The sequence below is a fragment of the Poeciliopsis prolifica genome, unplaced genomic scaffold (assembly GCF_027474105.1).
Source record: "Poeciliopsis prolifica strain line A6 unplaced genomic scaffold, Auburn_PproV2 SCAFFOLD163, whole genome shotgun sequence".
In the NCBI taxonomy this organism is placed as follows: Eukaryota; Metazoa; Chordata; class Actinopteri; order Cyprinodontiformes; family Poeciliidae; genus Poeciliopsis; species Poeciliopsis prolifica.
In genome coordinates, this window is record NW_026562538.1 from 324,271 (window position 1) to 349,237 (window position 24,967).

The 24,967-nt window shown below is 47.3% G+C and overlaps 2 protein-coding genes and 1 pseudogene across 2 annotated transcripts; all 3 read left to right on the forward strand.

Annotated features, from left to right (window-relative positions):
• Window positions 1-205: 205 nt before the first annotated feature.
• Window positions 206-3,455, forward strand: LOC129356279 (small nuclear ribonucleoprotein-associated protein B'-like). Its single transcript, XM_055025873.1, is given in 9 exon segments — window positions 206-320; window positions 1,178-1,329; window positions 2,523-2,634; window positions 2,706-2,857; window positions 2,911-3,056; window positions 3,137-3,169; window positions 3,172-3,201; window positions 3,204-3,266; window positions 3,344-3,455. Coding segments are annotated over 9 exon segments (732 nt in total). The 5' UTR covers window positions 206-317; the 3' UTR covers window positions 3,385-3,455.
• A 2,729-nt stretch (window positions 3,456-6,184) lies between these two features.
• Window positions 6,185-11,056, forward strand: LOC129356294 (lysosomal protective protein-like). The gene is given in 14 exon segments (XM_055025884.1): window positions 6,185-6,369; window positions 6,439-6,550; window positions 6,623-6,673; window positions 6,747-6,833; window positions 6,936-7,091; window positions 7,171-7,347; window positions 7,891-7,982; window positions 8,070-8,148; window positions 8,226-8,374; window positions 8,447-8,522; window positions 9,010-9,058; window positions 9,061-9,098; window positions 10,620-10,721; window positions 10,814-11,056. Coding segments are annotated over 14 exon segments (1,437 nt in total). The 3' UTR covers window positions 10,898-11,056.
• Window positions 11,057-11,229: 173 nt separating this feature from the next.
• Window positions 11,230-24,967, forward strand: part of LOC129356277 (ral GTPase-activating protein subunit beta-like) — a 29,979-nt pseudogene continuing 16,241 nt past the window's right edge.

Sequence of the window (24,967 nt, forward strand, 5' to 3'; positions counted from 1 at the left end):
AACACCAGTGTGTCATCTTTATGTTTCGTTTCATTTCACAATGATGAAAGACAAGAATTAATGTTTCTGTTTTATATAATTTATTAAAGGCAGCTGTACCTTTAATGAAAATATTCCACGAGAAACTGAAATGGAAACACTCATTTATTTTTTTACCCTGTAGGAACTCTTGATCTGTCCGTGTTTCCAGTCGGGAGCTCCGGGTTGTTACACCACTTCCTGTCCTTTGTAATAAAGGCCCGGCGGCTCAGCGGGTCAGTTTTTTGGTTTTAGGTTCGGTGAATCCGGGTCAAATCGGAGCCATCAGAACCGCAAACATGGTGAGTTTTTCCCGAACTGGGTCTTTGAGACCCGGTCCTTCTCAGAACGATGAGAATTGTTATTTTTTAACGCGATGATTTGAATATGGCGGCGGTTTGAGGAGACGTTGGCGGGACGTTGGAGGAGAGGTCCAAATGGATCCGAACCGGATCGCCACAACTGGAAACTGGTCCAATACGTCAATAACTGAACCCATCGGCCTGGTTCTGATTAACGGGTCATAACTGGGCCAGATGTGGTTCGATTCGGTCTCAGAATATGAACAAACCGAACCCGATCCACATCAAGGCCGATAAAGCTCGGTTCTGGAGTGTAGCGGCCGAACTGGGTCAGATACCAGAGTCTGTGAAACGAACCGGACCGCGGTTCTGTGTTTACTCTCAGTTTTGACTTTCAGGTGAGCTGCTCACCTGCGGGGCGGTGCTCTCTGGTACCGGAACCGGTCAGAACTCTGCACTGGTTCCAGTTCAGAGTTCTGAACTGCAGGATTTGGTTCTGCAGGATTTGGGTCAGCGCCGAAGGTTTGATCCAGAACCGGGTCCGAGAAACCCGGGTTCTGGTTTATGTTGTCCTCCTGGTTTTGGGTCAGAAATGTTTTGTTGATTTAACACTTAAAGATCCACAATAGAACCGGATCCAGGATGGAACCAGAACCAGAATAAAGTTCTGCTCAGGTTCTGCTTCCTTCTCTTCTGTGGATTAATTTTAGTGGCTGTTTTCTTGATGCTCTGATCTTTGATCGGACCTTAGTTCTGCCAGTTCATGGGGTCAGAGACCCAGATGCAGGTAACTGGGTCAGAACCTGGTGTGATGTGGTGATGATGTCATGTTGCTGCTTGTCTCTGATTGGCTGCAGACGGTGGGGAAGAGCAGCAAGATGCTGCAGCACATCGACTTCAGGATGAGGTGCATCCTGCAGGACGGACGCATCTTCATCGGAACCTTCAAGGCCTTCGACAAACACATGAACCTCATCCTGTGCGACTGCGACGAGTTCCGCAAGATCAAGTAGGTCCAAAGCCCTGGAACCAGAACCAGAACCGGGCTTTCACTGGGTCAATGTCGCTGAGCTTCAATTGAACCCAGAATGTAAATCTTAGAGAGTTTAAAGATGAATCTTTCTTTCTCCTCCGTCATCATTGAAAACCTCGTAAAAAAAGAAAGTTTATTAGAATTACTGAACAAGTTTAAAGTTTCTGAGCTGAAAATTAAACAAAATAAATGAAGAACAATCCAACTTAGTTCAACAAATTATAAACCTCAAACTAAACATTTTATTACATTCAAGCCAATTTAATTAAAATTGATATAATTTCTGACTTTAAACTATATAGTTTTGATGTTTTCAGCGTTTCAGTTCAAATGACTTGTCTCTTTTCCCACCAACTTCCTGATCAAATGACTTAAATCCAAATCTTCCACAAGTTTCAATAATTTGGTGTGCAGCCATGTTCAGCTTTTACTTTCCTACATTTTGAATTTAATGTGATTCCTTCGTGTGTTTCTACATAGTGAAACACAGTGATGAACACAGTGATGAACACAGGAAAAGTTTTAGTTTCCAGCAGATGAAACATTTTGATAGTCGACAATCAGAGGCAGAAGGAAACAAACCGCAGCGACGCCTGAGTCTAAAGATTCAACTCAGCCGTCAGATTCTGAGAGGAAACGATAAATTCATTTCAAATCCCTCTATAGGAATCAACAGTTTATCAGAACAGAAGCGGATTTTACTGTCCAACTGCAGCCTCAGATTCACAGATAAGTTCTTAAAATGTTTCACAAAGAAATATGAAGAATATTAAGAGGATGAGGCCGCCGCCCAGGCCATGAAGGCTGAAGCAGAAGATGCTGCAGGTTTTAGAAATGAGCTGCTGGATGTGGAACCGAGTCGTAATGTGGCAGCAAAACACAAAACATGCAACAACTGGAAAAGATGAATGATTGTGGAAATCTGCTCAGTTTCTCCCTAACAATTACTCATGACTTCAGTCTGCCACTGTGCCTTGACCTTTGACCCTAAGCTGAAGTTCATTTATGTCAAATCTGGAATAATCTCATCTCCTCATGGTACCAAACACAAACCGCTGTGACCCGGTTCTGATAGAATCAGGGTTCAGCTCTGATTGGCTGGGAGGTGGAGGCTGTTTCTGTGGTAAAGTCTCAAGGCTGGTGACCTTTGACCCTGTTCTCTCCGGCAGGCCAAAGAACTCGAAGCAGCCGGAGCGCGAGGAGAAGCGGGTTCTGGGTCTGGTTCTGCTACGGGGGGAGAACCTGGTTTCCATGACGGTGGAAGGCCCGCCCCCCAAAGACGTGAGTGCTTCCTGCTGAGCGCTGCTGTGCGGTGGTGACCTCTGACCTCTGACCTGCGATCTCTCCCTCAGACCGGGATCGCCCGGGTCCCCCTGGCGGGCGTGGCGGGCGGGCCGGGCGTGGGCCGCGCCGCGGGTCGGGGCGTCCCGGCCGGCGCGCCGATGCCTCAGGCGCCGGCCGGACTGGCGGGGCCGGTCCGGGGAGTGGGCGGCCTTCGCAGCAGGTAACCATGGTGAAATGGATGGGGCGGGTCAGCGGCGAGTTCCGGTTCTGAAGGTTCTGCGTGTTCCAGGTGATGACTCCGCAGGGCAGAGGCACTGTTGCCGCAGCAGCAGCAGGCGCCAGCATCGCCGGCGCCCCGACGCAGTACCCCCCTGGGCGGGGAGTCCCGCCCCCCATGGCCCGAGCCGCGCCCCCTCCAGGTGAGTCCAGCTCCCGTGTTTGATGGCTGTAGATTGCTCTCTTGCTCCTCATTGGCTCCCGTTTGGCTCCACCCCCACAGGTATGATGGGCCCACCCCCCGGCATGCGTCCCCCGATGGGCCCCCGATGGGAATGCCGCCCGGTCCGGCCGCGGCGCCCCGATGGGAATGCCGCCTCCCGGCATGAGGCCGCCGCCTCCCGGGATGAGAGGTCAGCTGGCCGGCCAATTACATCGCACCTTCCTTTAGCCAATCGGTGACCTTAAACACATCTGTGACCTCTTCTAGGACCGCCCCCTCCAGGAATGAGGCCGCCGCCCAGGCCATGAAGAAGCTCCGCCCCCTCAGACTCTTGTATAGATGTTTTTGTTACTTTTTAATAAAGTTTTCTCAGTTTGAATTTCCCTGGTCTGTTTGTTTCCATGGTAACAAGGAACATCACTTCACAGAACCGATTTTAAATCCCTGGAAAACTCGATGGAAAGAAAACCTCTGGAAGTTTTGTGGAACACGGCACCCGTCATGAACATGAAGAAATCTCCATGAATCATTTGCTTAATGACACTTTCCAGGCAAATCTGCATTAAAAGGGTCTTTATTTACTGAATGGCACTTTAAATTTTACGCATTCATGCATCGTCCTACAGCATGCACATGCATTTTTGTCAATTAAACATTTTTAAATGAGTCTGGTGTCATTAATAATCCAACTTTTCCACAAGGTGTAACTGAAGAACCCAAACCCGGTTCTGCTGGATCATAAAACAGTTTATTTCCAGTCTGCACCTGAGCTGCTGGATGTTTTGAAATGACACAAAGGAATGAGATTAATAAATAGAGCAGCGAATATGAGAGGTTCATACGGAACTCCTGCAGTTCACTCAGCGTCCATGAGGGGGCGCTCTCTGGTCAGTCTTTAAAACATTTATTATTAGAAATATGAAATAACAGTTCTCTCTAATTTTTGTTGTTCTAGATTCAGAACACTTCCGACTTAAACCGAAATCAGAATCGATCTTCCTTTAGTGATGTCACTTCCGCCCAGAAGGGGGCGTACTGAGCTACAACAGGTGCATCACATTTTCAGTCATTAAATTCCCATTGTTGCGGAACTATGTTATTTTTATTGTCTTCACTGGAGTTAAAATGATTTCTGTTGCGTCGGACGGACTGCAGGAAGCCGTGTTGATAAATAAAAACTCGACCCAGTTGGTGAACCAGAACCAGGAAGTTCTCAGCTGAACACGTGACTTTAACCGGAGTCACATGACTGCAGTGATCGGAGCCACTGCAGCGCGCGACAGGTTGGGACTCTGAAAGGTGAGTTTTTTGTAATGCTGGGGTTCTGGTTCCGAATGGACCCAGCTGGTATTAGCTGGTCTAACCTGTCCTGGACGAACCCCCTCATTCTGGTCCGGTTCTGGACCGGACTGAGGTTTTTCCGTGTCTCTTGGCGAATTCTGTTTCTTTCGGTTTGAATCTGGACCCTGACGGTTCTGTTTGGGTTCGGACTGTCCCGTTTGTAAAGGAAGTTCTGGTTTTATGAAAGTCAGGAGTTTTTGTCTTGCGGTTGAATAAACTTTCCTCCCTGCTGAGGTGGATCAGGACTTAAATAATGGGTAATTCTGGACCGAACCTGTTGGAGTCAGCTGACTGAAACCGACAGAACTTCCTGTTAAGGGCCGGTTCTGCTGCAGAGCCCCCTGGTGGTCTGTTTGGGATCAGCAGCTTATTGATGATGGGATGGAACTGGATCGGACCGGATCTGGGTCTGCAGGTGGGCCAGAGCAGAAGGTCCAGATTGGCTGTGATCATCAATCTGGAGATGTTCTGTTGCTGTTTATCAACATGGTGAAGATCTGGACCTGGTTCTGGAGCACCAGGTCCAGTTTTTCTTCATGCATCAATCAGAGGATGAAATGCCTGACAGATGTAGGTGATGTCACTTCCTGTCCAGGCTCAGGCGTAGTTGGTGATAGTGATGGGCAGATGAGGGTGTATGGCACATTTCCCAAACTGTGTCGACACTGTGTTGCTGTATCACTCAATGGCGACATCTGCTGGATTTAAAAAGTAATTGCAGGCAACTTCAATAAAGCCTGGAAACAGACTGAACAAGGTTCATTCACACATTTTTATTTACAGAAACATCAGCTACGTTAACATCTTTGGGCCAATTGCCAAGAAAACAAAACAACAACAAAAGCTGACTTGTATTTTTTTATTTTTATTATTATTATTATTAACTGTTTACAAATCAGCCGAGATGAATGCTGAAGTTTCTTCCTTCTGACGTATTTCTATCTTGAAAAATTGAAAGTGCAATTAGATCATACATCAATTCATCCAGAGGTCTGGAATCAGACGATGTTCCTCATGCAGACATTCCCATCACAGAAGCGACACATTAATAGTTTCTGGTCCTTTTTATGAAACTTGCATATAAAGTGATTATTCACTTTAAAGCATTTTCATTTTGCCCGAAAGCTTTAGGGAATTTTCTCTTGCACACAAAGAGCTGCTGCTTTTGCTAGTCCATATTGTCTGTATGGATTTTCCTTCTTGACCTCAAACCGGTTTAAAAAAGTAGTTGCAGTAAAGCATAATATAGTAACAGGTTCAAGAATGGACAATTTGAACCTTTTTGGTTTGAAAGAAATAATTTTTTTTTTAGGACGACATTTTGTGCAATTTTATACAACAATGTGATGTTGTATACATTTAACCTACAATAGAAATAAAAGTTAATCCATGTAAACTAATTAAAGTATTCTTCAGAAAGAATAATCAATGAAACAAGAACGGAATAATAATTGACCTTATTCTCCGTGATAAGATCAAAATGATCCACACATGAGAAAACTTCCTGGTTGATCCATAGTTTTCGATGACAAGCCGAACACCAAAGCCATCCAACAAAACCCACAAACGTGTCGATACATTTTCTGTTTATAAATACAACTTGGCGCGTTCAGAACCAAACGACACAGGAACCGGATCGGAACCGGATCGGAACTGGATCGGTCATGTGGTTTTCCTTAAAGAGATACGCACACCGACACGGGGGCTTCGCCTTGTTTGCTTGGCGCATGCGCCAAGGTTTCAGTGTCGTGACATCACTAGTTGGTGATGTCACTTCCTGTCCCGCCTCAGATGCAGGTGTTCCTGTGGTTCCTCCCGATGTTCCTGCTGGGTGCCGGCGCCGCTCCCTCTGCAGATGAGATCAGCTTTCTTCCTGGGCTCTCGAAGCAGCCGAGCTTCAGGCAGTACTCTGGATACCTGACCGTGGCTGATGGGAAACACCTTCACTACTGGTCAGTACCTGAGCGCCTGCAGCTCACCTGGCTGCTGCTGCCTCACCTGAACAGGTTTCTGGTTCTCAGGTTTGTGGAGTCTCAGAGCAAGCCGTCGACCGACCCGGTGGTTCTGTGGCTCAACGGCGGACCGGGCTGCAGCTCATTGGACGGACTGCTCACCGAGCATGGACCCTTCCTGGTAGCTAACCCCTGACTCCGCCCACTTTTCCCTATGACATCAGTGTGCACTGTTTGATTTCCTCTCCTTCAGATCCAGGACGATGGAGCGACGCTGCAGTACAACCCGTACTCCTGGAACAAGGTGGGCCATGACTGGCAGGGGTGTGGTCACTAACTGAGTCCTAAACACTGATTGGCTCATTGCTCACCTGCAGATTGCCAACATGTTGTACCTGGAGTCTCCAGTGGGTGTCGGCTTCTCGTACTCTGATGATAAGAATTACAAAACCAATGACACAGAGGTGAGTGATGACCTTCCAACGGCGCTTTTGATTGGTTCACTGTGGACCTGAGACCCGGTCTCTGATTGGTTCTCCGGTGTGTGAGACTTTCTGTGTTTGCAGGTGTCCATGAACAACTACCTGGCCCTGAAGGAGTTCTTCCGGCTGTTTCCAGAGTACAGCAGCAACGAGCTCTACCTGACCGGAGAAAGTTACGGTGGTATCTACATCCCGACGCTCGCCGAGCGGGTCATGGAGGACTCCAGCCTGAACCTGCAGGTTCTTTCTGCTCAGCGTCTGACCCGTTCAGGTGACCTCACCCAGCCTCTGTGTGACGCCCTGTTTGCCTGTGTTGCAGGGCGTCGCAGTGGGCAACGGGTTGTCGAGCTACGAGCTGAATGATAACTCTCTGGTTTACTTCGCCTACTACCACGGCCTGCTGGGCAGCCAGCTGTGGGCGGAGCTTCAGATGTACTGCTGCAGCGGCGGGAAGTGCGACTTCCACAACAACCAGAACCCCAACTGCACTGAAAAGGTGAATCTCAGGCGGGTGGGGGGGTGCCGCCATCTGAGGTGTAGTGCCACAACAATGAAAAATAAAATGAATAATTCAGTGTGAAATGATGACGTTGGTTATGGACTGATCATCAGCTAAACGGGTCAGTCTCAGTTACTGTCTAGTAGAGCCAGCCTGATGAGGGCTTGCGTACTGAAATGATTAGTATATTTGGAACAGTTGGGCATCAACAATGCAAAAAACGCATTGAAATACACAACATAACAACATACACATTGTTTATCAGATGCCGTTTTATCTGAGTGATCCATGAAAACCAGGGAATGAATGAGGGAAACTCGCTGCTGGTCAAAAGGGCTTTTTCTCTATTCAAGGCTGGAGGAGGGAACCAGGGAGTCAGAAATGGACCATTCAGATCACATTTTTCCTGCTGTGTGGAATCTATAATTCAGAGCTTCCTTCTACAGAATTATGAATAAGTTCAAGGCTGTTAGATGAACGACAGTTTTCAGATGAATGGTTCTTCCACCAGGTATTCAGTCCAGGTGTTTCTCTCTACAGCTGTCAGACGTGCAGACGATTCTTTACAGTTCAGGGCTCAACATTTACAACCTGTACGCTCCGTGTGCGGGGGGAGTCCCTCACAGATTCAGGTAAGCTGTAACCTTGTTCACCTCACCTGCAGCAGGTGAGTTCTGCTGCAGGTGAACTCACCTGGCTGATGGCTTCTGGGTTCTCAGTGTGGACCATGGACAGCTGGTGGTCAGAGATATGGGGAACATCTTCATCAACCATCAGGAGACTCGCCAGTGGAACCAGGTGTGTGAACTCACCTGACACCTAATTAAGACGTACTCACCTGTTCTCAGCTTCTCGCCTGCTGCTCCTCACTGCAGAAGCTGATGAGTCTGGCCTCTGTGCACCTGTCCGTCCGCCTGGATCCACCCTGCACCAACTCCACGCCGTCCAGTCTCTACCTGAACAACGCATACGTCAAGAAAGCTCTGCACATCAGTCCCGACGCTCTGGACTGGGCCATCTGCAGGTAACCGTCTCACCTGTCCCGTCTCACCTGTCAGGTCAGCATATCTCTGACCCGTCTTGTCTGGTGTTGCAGTTCTGAGGTGAACCTGAAGTACGGCCGGCTCTACATGGACGTCAGGAAGCAGTACCTAAAGCTGCTTTCAGCTCTGGTCAGTGACTTCGCCGCAGCCCCTGCAACTTCCTGTCTGAGCAGGAAGTTGCATGCGGTGAGAGTTCTGATTGGTGATCAGTGATGGCATAATTACTATGAAATAGTCACTTAGTTAGATTAATGATTACTTGATTTGGAAAGTAATAAGTTACATTGAAAGTAACTTATTTAGTTCCTTTCTTATTTAGTTGCTGGCAATAACCCTGACATTTAGCTTTGCCAATACTTAATAGCAACTTATTTTACCATTATGAAATGACTTAGAATGTTGAACTGTATGGCAGATTGTTTAATGAAAAACATTTCATTTTTTGTGTATTCCACTGTTGTGGATTTTAGAACCCCAACCTCCAAAAAATGGTAATGCGACTTCAATCAGTTTACTGGATTTGAAATAGTAACTCGTTAATTACTCGTACTGACAAAAGGTGTGTGCAGGTGTGATCCAGGTTTGGTTCAGGTGTTCTGTGATGTACTCTCTGCAGAAGTACCGGGTCCTAGTTTACAACGGAGACGTGGACATGGCCTGCAACTTCCTGGTGACGAGTGGTTTGTGGAGTCTCTACAGCAGCAGGTAACCATCACCTGACCAGGCTAATGAAACATTTTACAGGATCTGGGAACTATGTAGCTAAAATGTTGACTCCAAGACCCGTGGCTGGAAACTCCTGCTGTTCTTGGATGTTAACTGGGAAAAAGTTTGATGTTTAAACGGCGCCGCCAAGACACCTTAACTCAGCCTGGCGCTCAGGTAGCCTGGCGCTCAGGTAGCCTGGCGCTCAGGTAGCCTGGCTCAGGTAGCCTGGCGCTTAGGTAGCCTGGCGCTTAGGTAGCCTGGCGCTCAGGTAGCCTGGCGCTCAGGTAGCCTGATCGGGAACAGAAAATCTGGCTTAGCCTGCTGTCCTGGTTTTATGAAACAGCCCTCAGAGGTCCTCAGGTGTGTTTACCTGTGTGTGTGTTTACCTGTGTGTGTGTACCTGTGTGTGTGTTTACCTGTGTGTGTGTTTACCTGTGTGTGTGTTTACCTGTGTGTGTGTTTACCTGTGTGTGTGTTTACCTGTGTTTACCTGTGTGTGTGTTTACCTGTGTGTGTTTACCTGTGTGTGTTTACCTGTGTGTGTTTACCTGTGTGTGTGTTTACCTGTGTGTGTTTACCTGTGTGTGTTTTTACCTGTGTGTGTGTTTACCTGTGTGTGTGTTTACCTGTGTGTGTTGTACCTGTGTGTGTGTTTACCTGTGTGTGTGTTTACCTGTGTGTGTGTGTTTACCTGTGTGTGTGTGTTTACCTGTGTGTGTGTGTTTACCTGTGTGTGTGTGTTTACCTGTGTGTGTGTTTACCTGTGTGTGTTTACCTGTGTGTGTTTACCTGTGTGTGTGTTTACCTGTGTGTTTTACCTGTGTGTGTTTACCTGTGTGTTTACCTGTGTGTGTGTTTACCTGTGTGTGTGTTTACCTGTGTGTGTTTACCTGTGTGTGTTTACCTGTGTGTGTGTTTACCTGTGTGTGTGTTTACATGTGTGTGTGTTTACATGTGTGTGTTTACCTGTGTGTGTGTTTACCTGTGTGTGTTTACCTGTGTGTGTGTTTACCTGTGTGTGTGTTTACCTGTGTGTGTTTACCTGTGTGTGTGTTTACCTGTGTGTGTGTTTACCTGTGTGTTTACCTGTGTGTGTGTTTACCTGTGTGTGTGTTTACCTGTGTGTGTGTTTACCTGTGTGTGTGTTTACCTGTGTGTGTTTACCTGTGTGTGTGTTTACCTGTGTGTGTGTTTACCTGTGTGTGTTTACCTGTGTGTGTTTACCTGTGTGTGTTTACCTGTGTGTGTGTTTACCTGTGTGTGTTTACCTGTGTGTGTGTTTACATGTGTGTGTTTACCTGTGTGTGTGTTTACCTGTGTGTGTGTTTACCTGTGTGTGTTTACATGTGTGTGTTACCTGTGTGTGTTTACCTGTGTGTGTTTACCTGTGTGTTTACCTGTGTGTGTGTTTACCTGTGTGTGTTTACCTGTGTGTGTGTTTACCTGTGTGTGTGTTTACCTGTGTGTGTGTTTACCTGTGTGTGTGTTTACCTGTGTGTGTGTTTACCTGTGTGTTAGGTGGAGGTCCAGAGGCGTCCCTGGGTCTATGACGGTCTGGATGGTCATCAGATCGGCGGCTTCGTCAAAGAGTTTAACAACATAGCCTTCCTCACAGTGAAGGTACGTCATCATCATCATCATCATCATCATCATCATCATCATCACTGAGGTCATGGTTCTGGTTGCTGATTGGCTGCTTCGTGGTCCTGCAGGGCTCTGGTCACATGGTTCCAACAGATAAACCTGTCGCCGCCTTCGCCATGTTCAGCAGGTTCATCCAGAAGCAGCCGTACTGAGCCGAGGCCCGTTTGGACCCGTCCAGCTGCCGAACTCTCAGGGTGTTTTTATGTTTTACGATCAAAATGTAAAAAAATTTAATCAAAAGTCTTCTTTGTGTTGGCTCCATATCGCCATGGAAACGATCAAAACGAAAATAAACTCAGATTTGAACCAAATTCTGGCTCCAGTTTCTATTTCTTTACGCCGTCCCAGAAGAACCGACCAGAACCGGTCCCTCTCATTTACCAGTTACCATGGAAACAGAGCTTACCTGCAGACAACACCTGAAGCCCTCAGTTTGAAGCTCCGCCTCCCAGAAGATGAAGAGGTGGCGCAGCCAGCCGGACCAGAACCGGGCCTGGAGGTTAATGTTTGCAGTAATCAGTGAGCGGCAGTCGGGCGGCGCCGGCGGGTCCGTTCGGGTCGGAGCTCCAGCAGCGGAGGCTTGTTGACTGTAAACCTGTTGCTGCTCAGCCTGCCAGTCGGCGCTCAGGGAGAACAGCAGCTTGACCTTCAGAACCAGAGAGGACCGGCTGCGCGACCCGGTCCAGTCCGTCAGGCAGCGACTCACCTGAACAGGTAAGAAGGTTCTGCTGCTTCATCAGAACCAGAGCAATAGGTTCCTTCATCAGGTCCATTTGGTTCTGGATGGTTCTGTTCAAATCAGCTTTAGTTAACATCCTGCACTCTGAATAGTACTAAACTATTAATCTGACTATTACTAATACAACTGTGGTACTGATTAGAACTATTGTGCTTTGACTAGGCCTAAAGTAATTAGTACTAATGTACTCTCAATACAGCTTAAGTTCTCTGATTAGAACTAAAGTAATCTGATTACTACTACTGTACTCTGATTACGTCAGACTGATCCTGTTCACCTGGAACTCACCTGAGTGAATCTGCTGAGCTCAGGTGAGTTCACCTGTGACCAGTCTGTTCTCTCTGATTGAACGAGGCTCACAGTGAAGAACTGATCCTGTTCTAACAGCACCAGAACCAACTGGACCCAAAACAGATCTGGGAACAGCTCAGAGCTAGACGCAGGATTCTGGGATGATGAATTTACTGTCAGGTAGCGACCTTTGACCTGACTGTTCCAGGTGAGCGTGATTGAGCGGTGATGGACCAGTACCTGAAGGGCCAGGTGAGCGCGCTCAGTGGGTTCCCGCCTTCTGTGGGCAGAGAGGTTGCTGTTGCCGTGGTGAAGCCCCTGGCAGCAGGCCTGGGAAACCCAGCACCCGCAGCCTGCTGCGTACCGACCGGCAGGTAAACACCAGGTGTGGCAGTGGGAGGAGCAGGCAGCAGGTCGATCTCTGACTTCTTATCAACTCATCAATCCCTCTGATCAGGTCCACTTTCACTTGATTGGGTCAATGTGTCACCATGGTAACAGATATGTTCTGTAACTGGAACCATGGCAACTTGACACATCATTCTTCAGCTATTAAAAATCACCGATTGGTCCCTGATTGATCACTGATCGGTCCCTGATTGATCACAGATTGGTCCCTGATTGATCACTGATTGGTCCCTGATTGATCACTGATTGGTCCCTGATTGATCACTGATTGGTCCCTGATTGATCACTGATCGGTCCCTGATTGATCACTGATCGGTCCCTGATTGATCACAGATTGGTCCCTGATTGATCACTGATCGGTCCTGATTGATCATGATCGGTCCCTGATTGATCACAGATTGGTCCCTGATTGATCACTGATTGGTCCCTGATTGATCACTGATTGGTCCCTGATTGATCACTGATTGGTCCCTGATTGATCACAGATTGGTCCCTGATTGATCACTGATTGGTCCCTGATTGATCACTGATTGGTCCCTGATTGATCACCAATCGGTCCCTGATTGATCACCAATCGGTCCCTGATTGATCACTGATTGGTCCCTGATTGATCACTGATCGGTCCCTGATTGATCACAGATTGGTCCCTGATTGATCACTGATTGGTCCCTGATTGATCACTGATCGGTCCCTGATTGATCACCAATCGGTCCCTGATTGATCACCAATCGGTCCCTGATTGATCACTGATTGGTCCCTGATTGATCACTGATTGGTCCCTGATTGATCACTGATCGGTCCCTGATTGATCACTGATCGGTCCCTGATTGATCACTGATTGATCACCGATTGGTCCCTGATTGATCACCGATTGGTCCCTGATTGATCACAGATCGGTCCCTGATTGATCACCGATTGGTCCCTGATTGATCACTGATTGATCACCGATTGGTCCCTGATTGATCACCGATTGGTCCCTGATTGATCACTGATTGATCACCGATTGGTCCCTGATTGATCACTGATTGATCACCGATTGGTCCCTGATTGATCACTGATTGGTCCCTGATTGATCACTGATCGGTCCCTGATTGATCACCAATCGGTCCCTGATTGATCACTGATCGGTCCCTGATTGATCACTGATCGGTCCCTGATTGATCACCGATCGGTCCCTGATTGATCACCGATCGGTCCCTGATTGATCACAGATTGGTCCCTGATTGATCACTGATCGGTCCCTGATTGATCACCGATCGGTCCCTGATTGATCACTGATCGGTCCCTGATTGATCACCGATCGGTCCCTGATTGATCACTGATCGGTCCCTGATTGATCACTGATCGGTCCCTGATTGATCACCGATCGGTCCCTGATTGATCACTGATCGGTCCCTGATTGATCACCAATCGGTCCCTGATTGATCACCAATCGGTCCCTGATTGATCACCAATCGGTCCCTGATTGATCACAGATCGTCCCTGATTGATCACTGATCGGTCCCTGATTGATCACTGATCGGTCCCTGATTGATCACTGATCGGTCCCTGATTGATCACCGATCGGTCCCTGATTGATCACAGATTGGTCCCTGATTGATCACTGATCGGTCCCTGATTGATCACTGATCGGTCCCTGATTGATCACAGATTGGTCCCTGATTGATCACTGATCGGTCCCTGATTGATCACTGATCGGTCCCTGATTGATCACCAATCGGTCCCTGATTGATCACAGATTGGTCCCTGATTGATCACTGATCGGTCCCTGATTGATCACTGATCGGTCCCTGATTGATCACCGATCGGTCCCTGATTGATCACAGATTGGTCCCTGATTGATCACTGATCGGTCCCTGATTGATCACTGATCGGTCCCTGATTGATCACTGATCGGTCCCTGATTGATCACCAATCGGTCCCTGATTGATCACAGATTGGTCCCTGATTGATCACTGATCGGTCCCTGATTGATCACCAATCGGTCCCTGATTGATCACAGATCGGTCCCTGATTGATCACCGATTGGTCCCTGATTGATCACCAATCTGTCCTGATTGATCACCTATTGGTCCCTGATTGATCACCCATCTGTGCCTGACTGGATACTGATTGATGAGTGATGAAGATCACTAATCTGTAACTTTTCATTCTGTCTCCCGATCTGATGGTAAAGGTTGTGGTTCTGCTGTGATTGAAGTTTCGTCCAGATTCTGTGGTTTCAGTCCAGAAACATGTCAGGTAGATGTTGTCTCTTCACACACAGGTGAAGTGGACCATGGAGGTCCTCTGCTACGGTTTGACTCTGCCATCGGACAGAGACACTGTCAAACTCTGTGTGGATGTCTACACTGATTGGATGATGGCCCTGGTATCCCAAAAAGCTCCACCCCTCCACCAATCAGCAGAGACCCTAATCTGTATGTCCAGAGGATCCTTCGGCATCTCTACATCCTGTTCCTACCAGGTACTCGTTTTCACCTGGACCTGAGACCAGACTATCCACAGGAAGCCTCAAAATAAATCCAGACCTCAGGTCAAACCCTCACTCAGATCAGAACCTGAATCAAACACCTGATGAGATCTTAACTGCTTTTGTCCCGCCCTCTCAGGTCAGGCCAGGTGAGTCCGGTCTACCTGTCTCTCTGTCAGCAGGTATTGAGTTCGGCTCAGTCTCTGGCCAGAGAGAGCTCAGTGATAAGCAGCAAAACCTGGCAGACTCTCCTGATTTCCTGCTGCGCATCAACCACACCCTGTTGGCTCCGCCCACTCCTGCAGGTGAGAAAAAGTACCTGCTTTTGTGTATCACACCATCTGTCCTCCACCTGTGCATCTCACCATTGGACAGGAGGCTTGTCGGACCTTTCTGTGGCGGTCCTCCTGGAGGTGTGGCTGCTGGCATGTTCTCGATGTTTTCCGTGCCGCTCGTTGTGGCGGACGTTCAGGCAGCTGTTCAGCAGCTGGAGGCATCAGCCTGCGGTGGTGAAAGCAGTGGAGCCGGGTCGCAGCAGGACTAACTTCCAGGTCCGTCTGCAGCCTCAGGATTTCAGCAGGTCATGTTTCTGAAGTTCTGAAGGTCCATCACTGCATTGCACCAGTGAAGCTCTTCCAATGTTTCATTGGAAGAGCTTTTTTTCAGGCGTTTTTCTGCTGTTTTGGAGAATCTCTGGGTTTGTAGCAGATCCCTCTGTCTCCATCCTAACTCTAACTCTCCTCCCAGGATCCTCAGATGTTTGGACCTTCCTTCCTCCCTTCCAGGTTCCAGATGAAGATGCTTCTCTGGTTCCTCCAGACATGGAAGGTGAACAGTTTCTCACACCTGGTTCAAGTTCCTTCACCTGTTCAGGTAAATGCTTGCTGCTCCTCCCTGGCCTGGAGACCTTGCTGATGAGTTTCCTGTTTTCTGCAGTAACCAGTGGATCTGATTGACCAAACAGCCGGTTCCTTCCTGGACGAAGATGTTCAGCTGTCAGGAATTTTCTTCAGAGTCGTGAGATCAGTCAGTGAACTGGTCGACGCCTTCCTCGGTACAAAACGTTCAACAGAACCAGAACTTACAGAATCAACTCAGTATGGTGGAAAGCCTGTTTGATGAGACCACAGCTGTCTTCTCAGTGAGGTCCATATTCTTCACTTCCTCAAATTACTGAGCTGAGGGCCTGTTCAGGTATCCCCACCTACATTTCAGCTTCCTCCTTGTCTTGCATCAGAGTTTGGAGAGCAAGATCCATCCATCCATTTTCCAGCACCTTGTCCTTAGTGGGGTCAGGAGGTGCTAGTGCCTCTTCAGCTACGTTCTGGGCGAGAGGCGGGTCGCCTGGACACGTGGACAGGTGGACAGGTCGCCAGCCTGTCGCAGGGAGAGAAAGATGTTCAGAACAAAGTGACGTCCACAGGGACCTTATAGGCCCAAAGTTCTGCTTCGGTCTGACGCCATATTTGTTCTGTAAAGTTCTGCATCTGGTCATACATCATTTCTTCATTCTTGGTTCAGATGCTTGTCAAACTCCCTTTGACTCCATGATGAAGAACAGGTATGTAATGATCCCACCTCCTGAACGGAGAGGCGGCGTTTGGCCCCTTCTGTGTTGGATCTCATTCTGCTAATTAATGTTTGGTTTGGTTCTAGTCAAGTTGGATCAATTGCAGTCAAAACCTGTCTGCCTTTTCCAAGTTCAACACCTGCCGACTTCCTATTGTCATTTGGCTCATACACTTATGCTTACAGCCCCATCTAGTGACCAAACAGGAATATAACACATATTTGTTTCTGTTGTCCAAACATTATCTAGATCTGGTGTTTAATAGACTGGCACCGAATTGTAACTCCAACAGATCGTTGAGCAGAGTTGCACTGTTTCTCACTTCTGCATCGCATCCTCATTGTTCAGAGAGAAGAGCTGCTTGCCCTGTTAAATCAGAAATGGCCTGTTAAATCCCGGTCATTCAGGCATGTGGTGGTTGAAATGTAGTTTGGAGTTTCCAGTGACATAAATCATGAGCCTGCTCTCATTCCCATCGCGTGCACACCATGCACGGCTTGCACTACCCCTGAAGCGTCTATGAAAAATATAGAGGAAATGCAAAGGTTCTGCTAAAGGAAACAAATGTGGCGAGGCCGGACAGAGGCACAACCGGTAACAGCTGCTCTAGTGGAAAAAGGGCTTTTGAGGTTGGGTGAAACTGAGTCTGAATGTTTTCCTGTCTCTGCAGGTGTGGCTGTGAAAACCTCAGAACAAACAGAGCATCTGCGACCAAACACAGGTAGACCCCACTTTACTGGACCTCATTGCAGAAATAGAGACAATAATTCTGGTTTTCCTACCAGTGACTTCACACTTTGCAGGTGCAGCCAGGCTGCTGAGGAGGTCAGTTCAGGTGGCCTCGCAATCACATCTCTGATGTGATGTGATTCTGTTTGGCTTCATCAGTTCATGATCCACGGAGTTTGTTCATTGGATAAACTCTAGGTTGGTGAAGATGTCTTGCTCCAGGCCTTGGAGTCTTGTTCAGACTAATGAACATGTCCATCTGTTGCATCTTCACATCACACTCCTTGAATTCCCCATTTTCTGAAAGATTTCCTTGGTGCTCAGGGAGACAAGAACTAGAATGGACTTAGGGAAACTCGCTCATGGTTCTGAATTCAGGCATCCCCACTTCCACTGTGACGAAGTGGGGATGGAGTCTCATTATGCTTTTTGGGCTTGATGGACACGGGTTGTTCCAAAGCTACAGGAGAACATCAGTATCTGGTCTGAAGTCAAGAGTTAATGGAGGAAGACTGGAGCAGATCAACCCTCGTTCTGGTGTATCCAAAAGGGAAGAACGTGGAAGTTTCTCGGCCTTTGAGAAGTATTTTCAGATCGTATGAAGGGGTAAACTGGTTCTGTTGCTCTCCAGTTGAGAAGTCCAGATGTAACAAACATCTTCATGCGTAACCAAAGCAAAGCTGCTTCAGGTGTGATGGTTTATTTGTTTCTGCAGAACTTGGTGCCAGAAGTCAGTCCAGAGACAGACTGCCTTCTGTGGGTAAATAACCTCAGTCCACCGACCCGGTCCACCAGAACTCCTCTGCGGTTCCAGTTCATCTCCTTGTGATCTTTCCTCCAGGTTTTTCTGTGAGCAAAGTCTGTTTAGAGACCGCCTCCCATCGTACGGTAATCTCTGCCACTTTGTTGTCGTTGTTTTCCGTGAAGACCGCTCTGTGATCCAACCCTTTTCTTCTTCTCTGCAGGGTTCTCACGGCCTCGTTCTGGAAGTGCCCCGCACACACCTGTTAACTTCCCACTACACCTGAAGCCCCGCCTATTAAAAGCTTCTCACCTTCATGTGAACAACAGGTAGAACCTGGATCCAAGCTGATCCAGAGTGTTATGATTTTTATTGGTTCAGGAGAACAGCTCTATAGCTACAGTGTCCTAATAACAGATATCCCCTTTCTAGTCTAAAGAAACCTTTACCTGTGCAGGTAAATCATCTCAGCAGGTCCATCTTATTGGCCTCCATTTTCTGTCTTCTCAGACACCTTCATCCTCCCATCACTGGAAGTCTTCCTCTCGTCTGCCCTCTTCCTGTCCTCCTCTGAGCTCCGCCCCACGATGCCCCGCCCACCCTCTCAGTAACGTGGATTCCCTCCTGCGGCTGTTTGGCTCCTGGCTGTTTGAAGCTGCTCTGACAACTTCAGGTCTGTCCTGTTAGCATGCTCTGTCCTGTAGGACCTGCTCCTGGTTAGAACATACTCTAATATTCCTGGACACCTGTCTCCAACAGGTAAACGAGCTGATGCCACTGTGATGTCAGACTATGGGCAGCAGGGAGAGCAGAGGCCTGCGGGACGCTCTGCAGGATTTTCACCTGCAAGAAGACAGCAGAAAACATTCAGTCTGTCTACCTGTCCAGGTAACTGTGTGTCCACCTGTCCAGGTCTGTCCATCTCACTGACTCACTCCTGTCCCTGGTGTCCTCTGTCAGGTTACCTGGTTCTCCTGCGGAGCCTCCAGGACGCCTGTCCACCTGTCCTGGTCTCTGTCCTGCTGAACTCCACCCGTCTGTTCTGCTGCGACCTGAGAGGGGTCAACCTGCTGCTGCCGTCCTTTGTCTCTGTCCTGGAGACGGTACTGCTGGACAGGTACCAACACCTCCAGTACAGAACAAGAAGTGGGCAGGACTCAGCTCAGATCAGGTTGGGAGCGTTTAGCAGAGCCAGTCGGGTCAGAAAACAGGACAAATGGTCACTGAACCTAGAGAACCTTCTGGTGCACCTGATCCTGTCAGGGAGACGGATACCTGCAGAGAGGATACCTGCAGAGAGCATACCTGCAGAGAGGATACCTGCAGAGAGGATACCTGCAGAGAGGATACCTGCAGAGAGATACCTGCAGAGAGGATACCTGCAGAGAGCATCCTGCAGAGAGGAGCATGGTATCCTGGTGAACAGTCAGGTCCAGATCAGATAACAGGAACCAAACCTGCATTTAATTTAATCTGGTTTGAATCAGGAAGCTTTAGATCATCTGATGGTGAAAAGTCTTGCTCTGGTGTTGTGTTGTCCTCTCTGGGCTCCTGTAGACAGGTGGGCAGGTGAATAAACATCTTTCTCTGAATTGAACCAAGCATAATTGTGACCATCAGGTAACTTCCTGTTGATGCTTCCAGGGATCTGATCCGGTTAAGGGCCTCGTCAGTCCTATGGATTTAAGGCGGTCCTCCATCTTCATCCTGCTGTCTCTGATGCCCCTACCTGTGCAGCTTGGACCAGCCCAAATACAGGTAGCCTCTCTGTAACCATGGCAACATACGAGCAAGTCAGACTTGCCATCACACCTGTGGTTCTGCAGAACTCTGTGGATTTGATGATGGGCTGTGAGGACGGCACAGCAGGTGACTTCCTGTCTTATAAGCCCGCCTCTGCAGCCTTCTGATTGGAGCTTTGCAGACAGAGACAGACACATGCAACATCCAGCTCCTGGGTCAGTTTCTGCTTCCTGATCTTTCCATGGCTTTGCCTCATGGACATTAATCACCTCTTTGTCTCTGCAGCCGCCATATTGAATGTAGTCCATGACTTGGCTGCAGCAGAGGCTCCTCCTCCCTCACCTGATCCTGGTCAGGTAAGTTCTCCAAGTCGAGCTTACCTGTGTTTTTAACTGGTAAAATCAACATATTTAGTTCATTTTATAATTAAGTGTTTTAGCGAAATGCAGCCACCAAGGGAGACTCTGTGTCTTTTATGTTATTCCAAAACCTGAGAAATGTCAGCTTGAGAATCAGCATGTGGCATACAACTACTCCCAAGTCTAACACGCGAGTCAAGAACATGATCTCCATATTGGATTGGTGGAGGCCTGGGTTAACAACGATTGCCGTGCTGGTAACCAACAGGGCACCGATGGAAATCGCACTACTGTTGATCTGAGAAGACGTGTCTACAGAGAGAGAAGCGAAAAAGCAAGAGTTTAGGACTGAGAGTAGGAACTTTGAATGTTGGGACTATTACAGGGAGAGCTAGGGAGTGAGCAGAGGAGGAAGGCGGACATACTGTGTGTTCAGAAGACAGACTGGAAGTCGAACAGGATAGTGTAGAGTTATCTTCAAGGAGGAGTTTGTCAGGAACGTTTTGGAGGTGACAAGTGTGTCATGTATAGTGGAATGGTTTCATGTCAAGAAAATTTGCTACAGATGTCGTTTTTTGCTTTGAGGACGTTGATAGAGAATGTCAGCAGGAGCTTGATGGTGTTTTTCTAGATCAGTGGTTCTTGACCTGGGTTCGGTGGATCGGCGGATCCTCTGCTGGAGGTAAAGACCCGCTGTGTAAAGTCATGATGACGCGCCGCTTGTCCATCACCTGCTGCAGAGGATCACGTGACATCGCTTGGCCAATCAGAGCTGCAGGGAAGTTAGTGCGCGCAGCATTCAACGTCTGTCGTTGTTGTTTCTTTCTCAATATTTGAATCCATACTAAACATGTCGAGCAAAAACAGAAAGTGGTCGGACGAATATGTACAACATGGATCGATGTGTATCAGGGAACGCGATGGGAACACCGGCAACACTAAGGGAACACTTCTTGAAGCTGCATGGAGACGGGAAAGGAAAAAGTATTTTATGGATTCAAAATGACAAAAAAACAATTAAATTTTAAATATAAAAAAGTAAGTTATAAAAATTTTTTATATTTTATAAAAAATTCAAATTTATTTTTAATTAGTAATATAGCAAAAAATATTTTGGGGGGCCAGAATAAATACAGTAATTTATTGTTCATGCTCTGTGTTGGTTTTGTTGTTTGAGCAAAGTGATGTTGATACACGACTCATTTTGTCCACCTGTAAAAAAAATAAAACATGTCTTGAATTTGGAAAAAAATGAGATTTTATTTTTCACAAAGAAAAGTTCAGTGAAACTGGTGGATTCGGTTCCTGAAAAAAGGTTCAGAACCACTGATCAAGAGAAAACATGTGAGAAGGTTCTGTATGAGGTTCTGAGAGAGGAACCATGGTTCTGTATGAGGTTCTGTATGAGGTTCTGAGAGAGGAACCATGGTTCTGTATGAGGTTCTGTATGAGGTTCTGAGAGAGGAACCATGGTTCTGTATGAGGTTCTCTATGAGGTTCTGAGAGAAGAACCATGGTTCTGTATGAGGTTCTGAGAGAGGAACCATGGTTCTGTATGAGGTTCTGAGAGAGGAACCATGGTACTGTATGAGGTTCTGAGAGGAACCATGGTTCTGTATGAGGTTCTGAGAGAGGAACCATGGTTCTGTATGAGGTTTGGAGAGAGGAACCATGGTTCTGTATGAGGTTCTGTATGAGGTTCTGAGAGAGAAACCATGGTTCTGTATGAGGTTCTGAGAGAGGAACCACGTTTCTGTATGAGGTTCTGAGAGAGAATCCATTGTTCTGTATGAGGTTCTGAGAGAGGAACCATGGTTCTGTATGATGTTCTGTATGAGGTTCTGAGAGAGGAACCATGGTTCTGTATGAGGTTCTGAAAGAGGAACCATGGTTCTGTATGAGGTTCTGAGAGTGGAACCATGGTTCTGTATGAGGTTCTGTATGAGGTTCTGAGAGAGGAACCATGGTTCTGTATGAGGTTCTCTATGAGGTTCTGAGAGAAGAACCATGGTTCTGTATGAGGTTCTGAGAGAGGAACCATGGTTCTGTATGAGGTTCTGTATAAGGTTCTGAGAGAGGAACCATGGTTCTGTATGAGGTTCTCTATGAGGTTCTGAGAGAAGAACCATGGTTCTGTATGAGGTTCTGAGAGGAACCATGGTTCTGTATGAGGTTCTGAGAGAGGAACCATGGTACTGTATGAGGTTCTGAGAGGAACCATGGTTCTGTATGAGGTTCTGAGAGAGGAACCATGGTTCTGTATGAGGTTTGGAGAGAGGAACCATGGTTCTGTATGAGGTTCTGTATGAGGTTCTGAGAGAGAAACCATGGTTCTGTATGAGGTTCTGAGAGAGGAACCACGTTTCTGTATGAGGTTCTGAGAGAGGAACCATGGTTCTGTATGATGTTCTGTATGAGGTTCTGAGAGAGGAACCATGGTTCTGTATGAGGTTCTGAAAGAGGAACCATGGTTCTGTATGAGGTTTGAGAGTGGAACCATGGTTCTGTATGAGGTTCTGAAAGAGGAACCATGGTTCTGTATGAGGTTCTGAGAGAGGAACCACGTTCTGGATGAGGTTCTGAGAGAGAATCCATTGTTCTGTATGAGGTTCTGAGAGAGGAACCATGGTTCTGTATGAGGTTCTGAGAGAGGAACCATGGTTCTGTATGAGGTTCTGAAAGAGGAACCATGGTTCTGTATGAGGTTCTGAGAGTGGAACCATGGTTCTGTATGAGGTTCTGAAAGAGGAACCATGGTTCTGTATGAGGTTCTGAGAGTGGAACCATGGTTCTGTATGAGGTTCTGAGAGAGGAACCATGGTTCTGTATGAGGTTCTGAGAGAGGAACCATGGTTCTGTATGAGGTTCTGTATGAAGTTCTGAGAGAGGAGCCATAGTTCTGTATGAGTTTCTGTATGAGGTTCTGAGAGAGGAACCATGGTTCTGTATGAGGTTTTGAGAGAGGAACCATGGTTCTGTATGAGGTTCTGTATGAGGTTCTGAGAGAGGAACCATGGTTCTGTATGAGGTTCTGTATGAGGTTCTGAGAGAGGAACCATGGTTCTGCATGAGGTTCTGTATGAGGTTCTGAGATAGGAACCATGGTTCTGTATGAGGTTCTGAGAGAGGAACCATGGTTCTGTATGAGGTTCTGTATGAAGTTCTGAGAGAGGAGCCATAGTTCTGTATGAGTTTCTGTATGAGGTTCTGAGAGAGGAACCATGGTTCTGTATGAGGTTCTGAAAGAGGAACCATGGTTCTGTATGAGGTTCTGAGAGAGGAACCATGGTTTTGTATGAGGTTCTGAGAGAGGAACCATGGTTCTGTATGAGGTTCTGTATGAGGTTCTGAGAGAGGAACCATTGTTCTATATGAGGTTCTGTATGAGGTTCTGAAAGAGGAACCATGGTTCTGTATGAGGTTCTGAGAGAGGAGCCATGGTTTTGTATGAGGTTCTGTATGAGGTTCTGAGAGAGGAACCATGGTTCTGTATGAGGTTCTGAAAGAGGAACCATGGTTCTGTATGAGGTTCTGAGAGAGGAACCATGGTTCTGTATGAGGTTCTGAAAGAGGAACCATGGTTCTGTATGAGGTTCTGAGAGAGGAACCATGGTTCTGTATGAGGTTCTGAGAGAGGAACCACGTTTCTGTATGAGGTTCTGAGAGAGGAACCATGGTTTGTATGATGTTCTGTATGAGGTTCTGAGAGAGGAACCATGGTTCTGTATGAGGTTCTGAAAGAGGAACATGGTTTGTGTATGAGGTTCTGAGAGTGGAACCATGGTTCTGTATGAGGTTCTGAAAGACGAACCATGGTTCTGTATGAGGTTCTGTGAGAGGAACCACGTTTCTGTATGAGGTTCTGAGAGAGAATCCATTGTTCTGTATGAGGTTCTGAGAGAGGAACCATGGTTCTGTATGAGGTTCTGTAGTAGGTTCTGAGAGAGGAACCATGGTTCTGTATGAGGTTCTGTATGAGGTTCTGAGAGAGGAACCATGGTTCTGTATGAGGTTCTGAAGAGGAACCATGGTTCTGTATGAGGTTCTGAGAGAGGAACCATGGTTTTGTATGAGGTTCTGAGAGAGGAACCATGGTTCTGTATGAGGTTCTGTATGAGGTTCTGAGAGAGGAACCATTGTTCTATATGAGGTTCTGTATGAGGTTCTGAAGAGGAACCATGGTTCTGTATGAGGTTCTGAGAGAGGAGCCATGGTTTTGTATGAGGTTCTGTATGAGGTTCTGAGAGAGGAACCATGGTTCTGTATGAGGTTCTGAAAGAGGAACCATGGTTCTGTATGAGGTTCTGAGAGAGGAACCATGGTTCTGTATGAGGTTCTGAGAGAGAATCCATTGTTCTGTATGAGGTTCTGAGAGAGGAACCATGGTTCTGTATGAGGTTCTGTATGAGGTTCTGATAGAGGAACCATGGTTCTGTATGAGGTTCTGAAAGAGGAACCATGGTTCTGTATGAGGTTCTGAGAGTGGAACCATGGTTCTGTATGAGGTTCTGAAAGAGGAACCATGGTTCTGTATGAGGTTCTGAGAGAGGAACCACGTTTCTGTATGAGGTTCTGAGAGAGGAACCATGGTTCTGTATGATGTTTGTATGAGGTTCTGAGAGAGGAACCATGGTTCTGTATGAGGTTCTGAAAGAGGAACAATGGTTCTGTATGAGGTTCTGAGAGTGGAACCATGGTTCTGTATGAGGTTCTGAAAGACGAACCATGGTTCTGTATGAGGTTCTGTGAGAGGAACCACGTTTCTGTATGAGGTTCTGAGAGAGAATCCATTGTTCTGTATGAGGTTCTGAGAGAGGAACCATGGTTCTGTATGAGGTTCTGTATGAGGTTCTGAGAGAGGAACCATGGTTCTGTATGAGGTTCTGAGAGAGGAACCATGGTTCTGTATGAGGTTCTGTATTAGGTTCTGAGATAGGAACCATGGCTCTGTATGAGGTTTTGAGAGAGGAACCATGGTTCTGTATGAGGTTCTGTATGAGGTTCTGAGAGAGGAACCATGGTTCTGCATGAGGTTCTGTATGAGGTTCTGAGAGAGAAACCATGGTTCTGTATGAGGTTCTGAGGGAGGAACCATGGTTCTGTATGAGGTTCTGAAAGAGGAACCATGGTTTTGTATGAGGTTCTGAGAGAGGAACCATGGTTCTGTA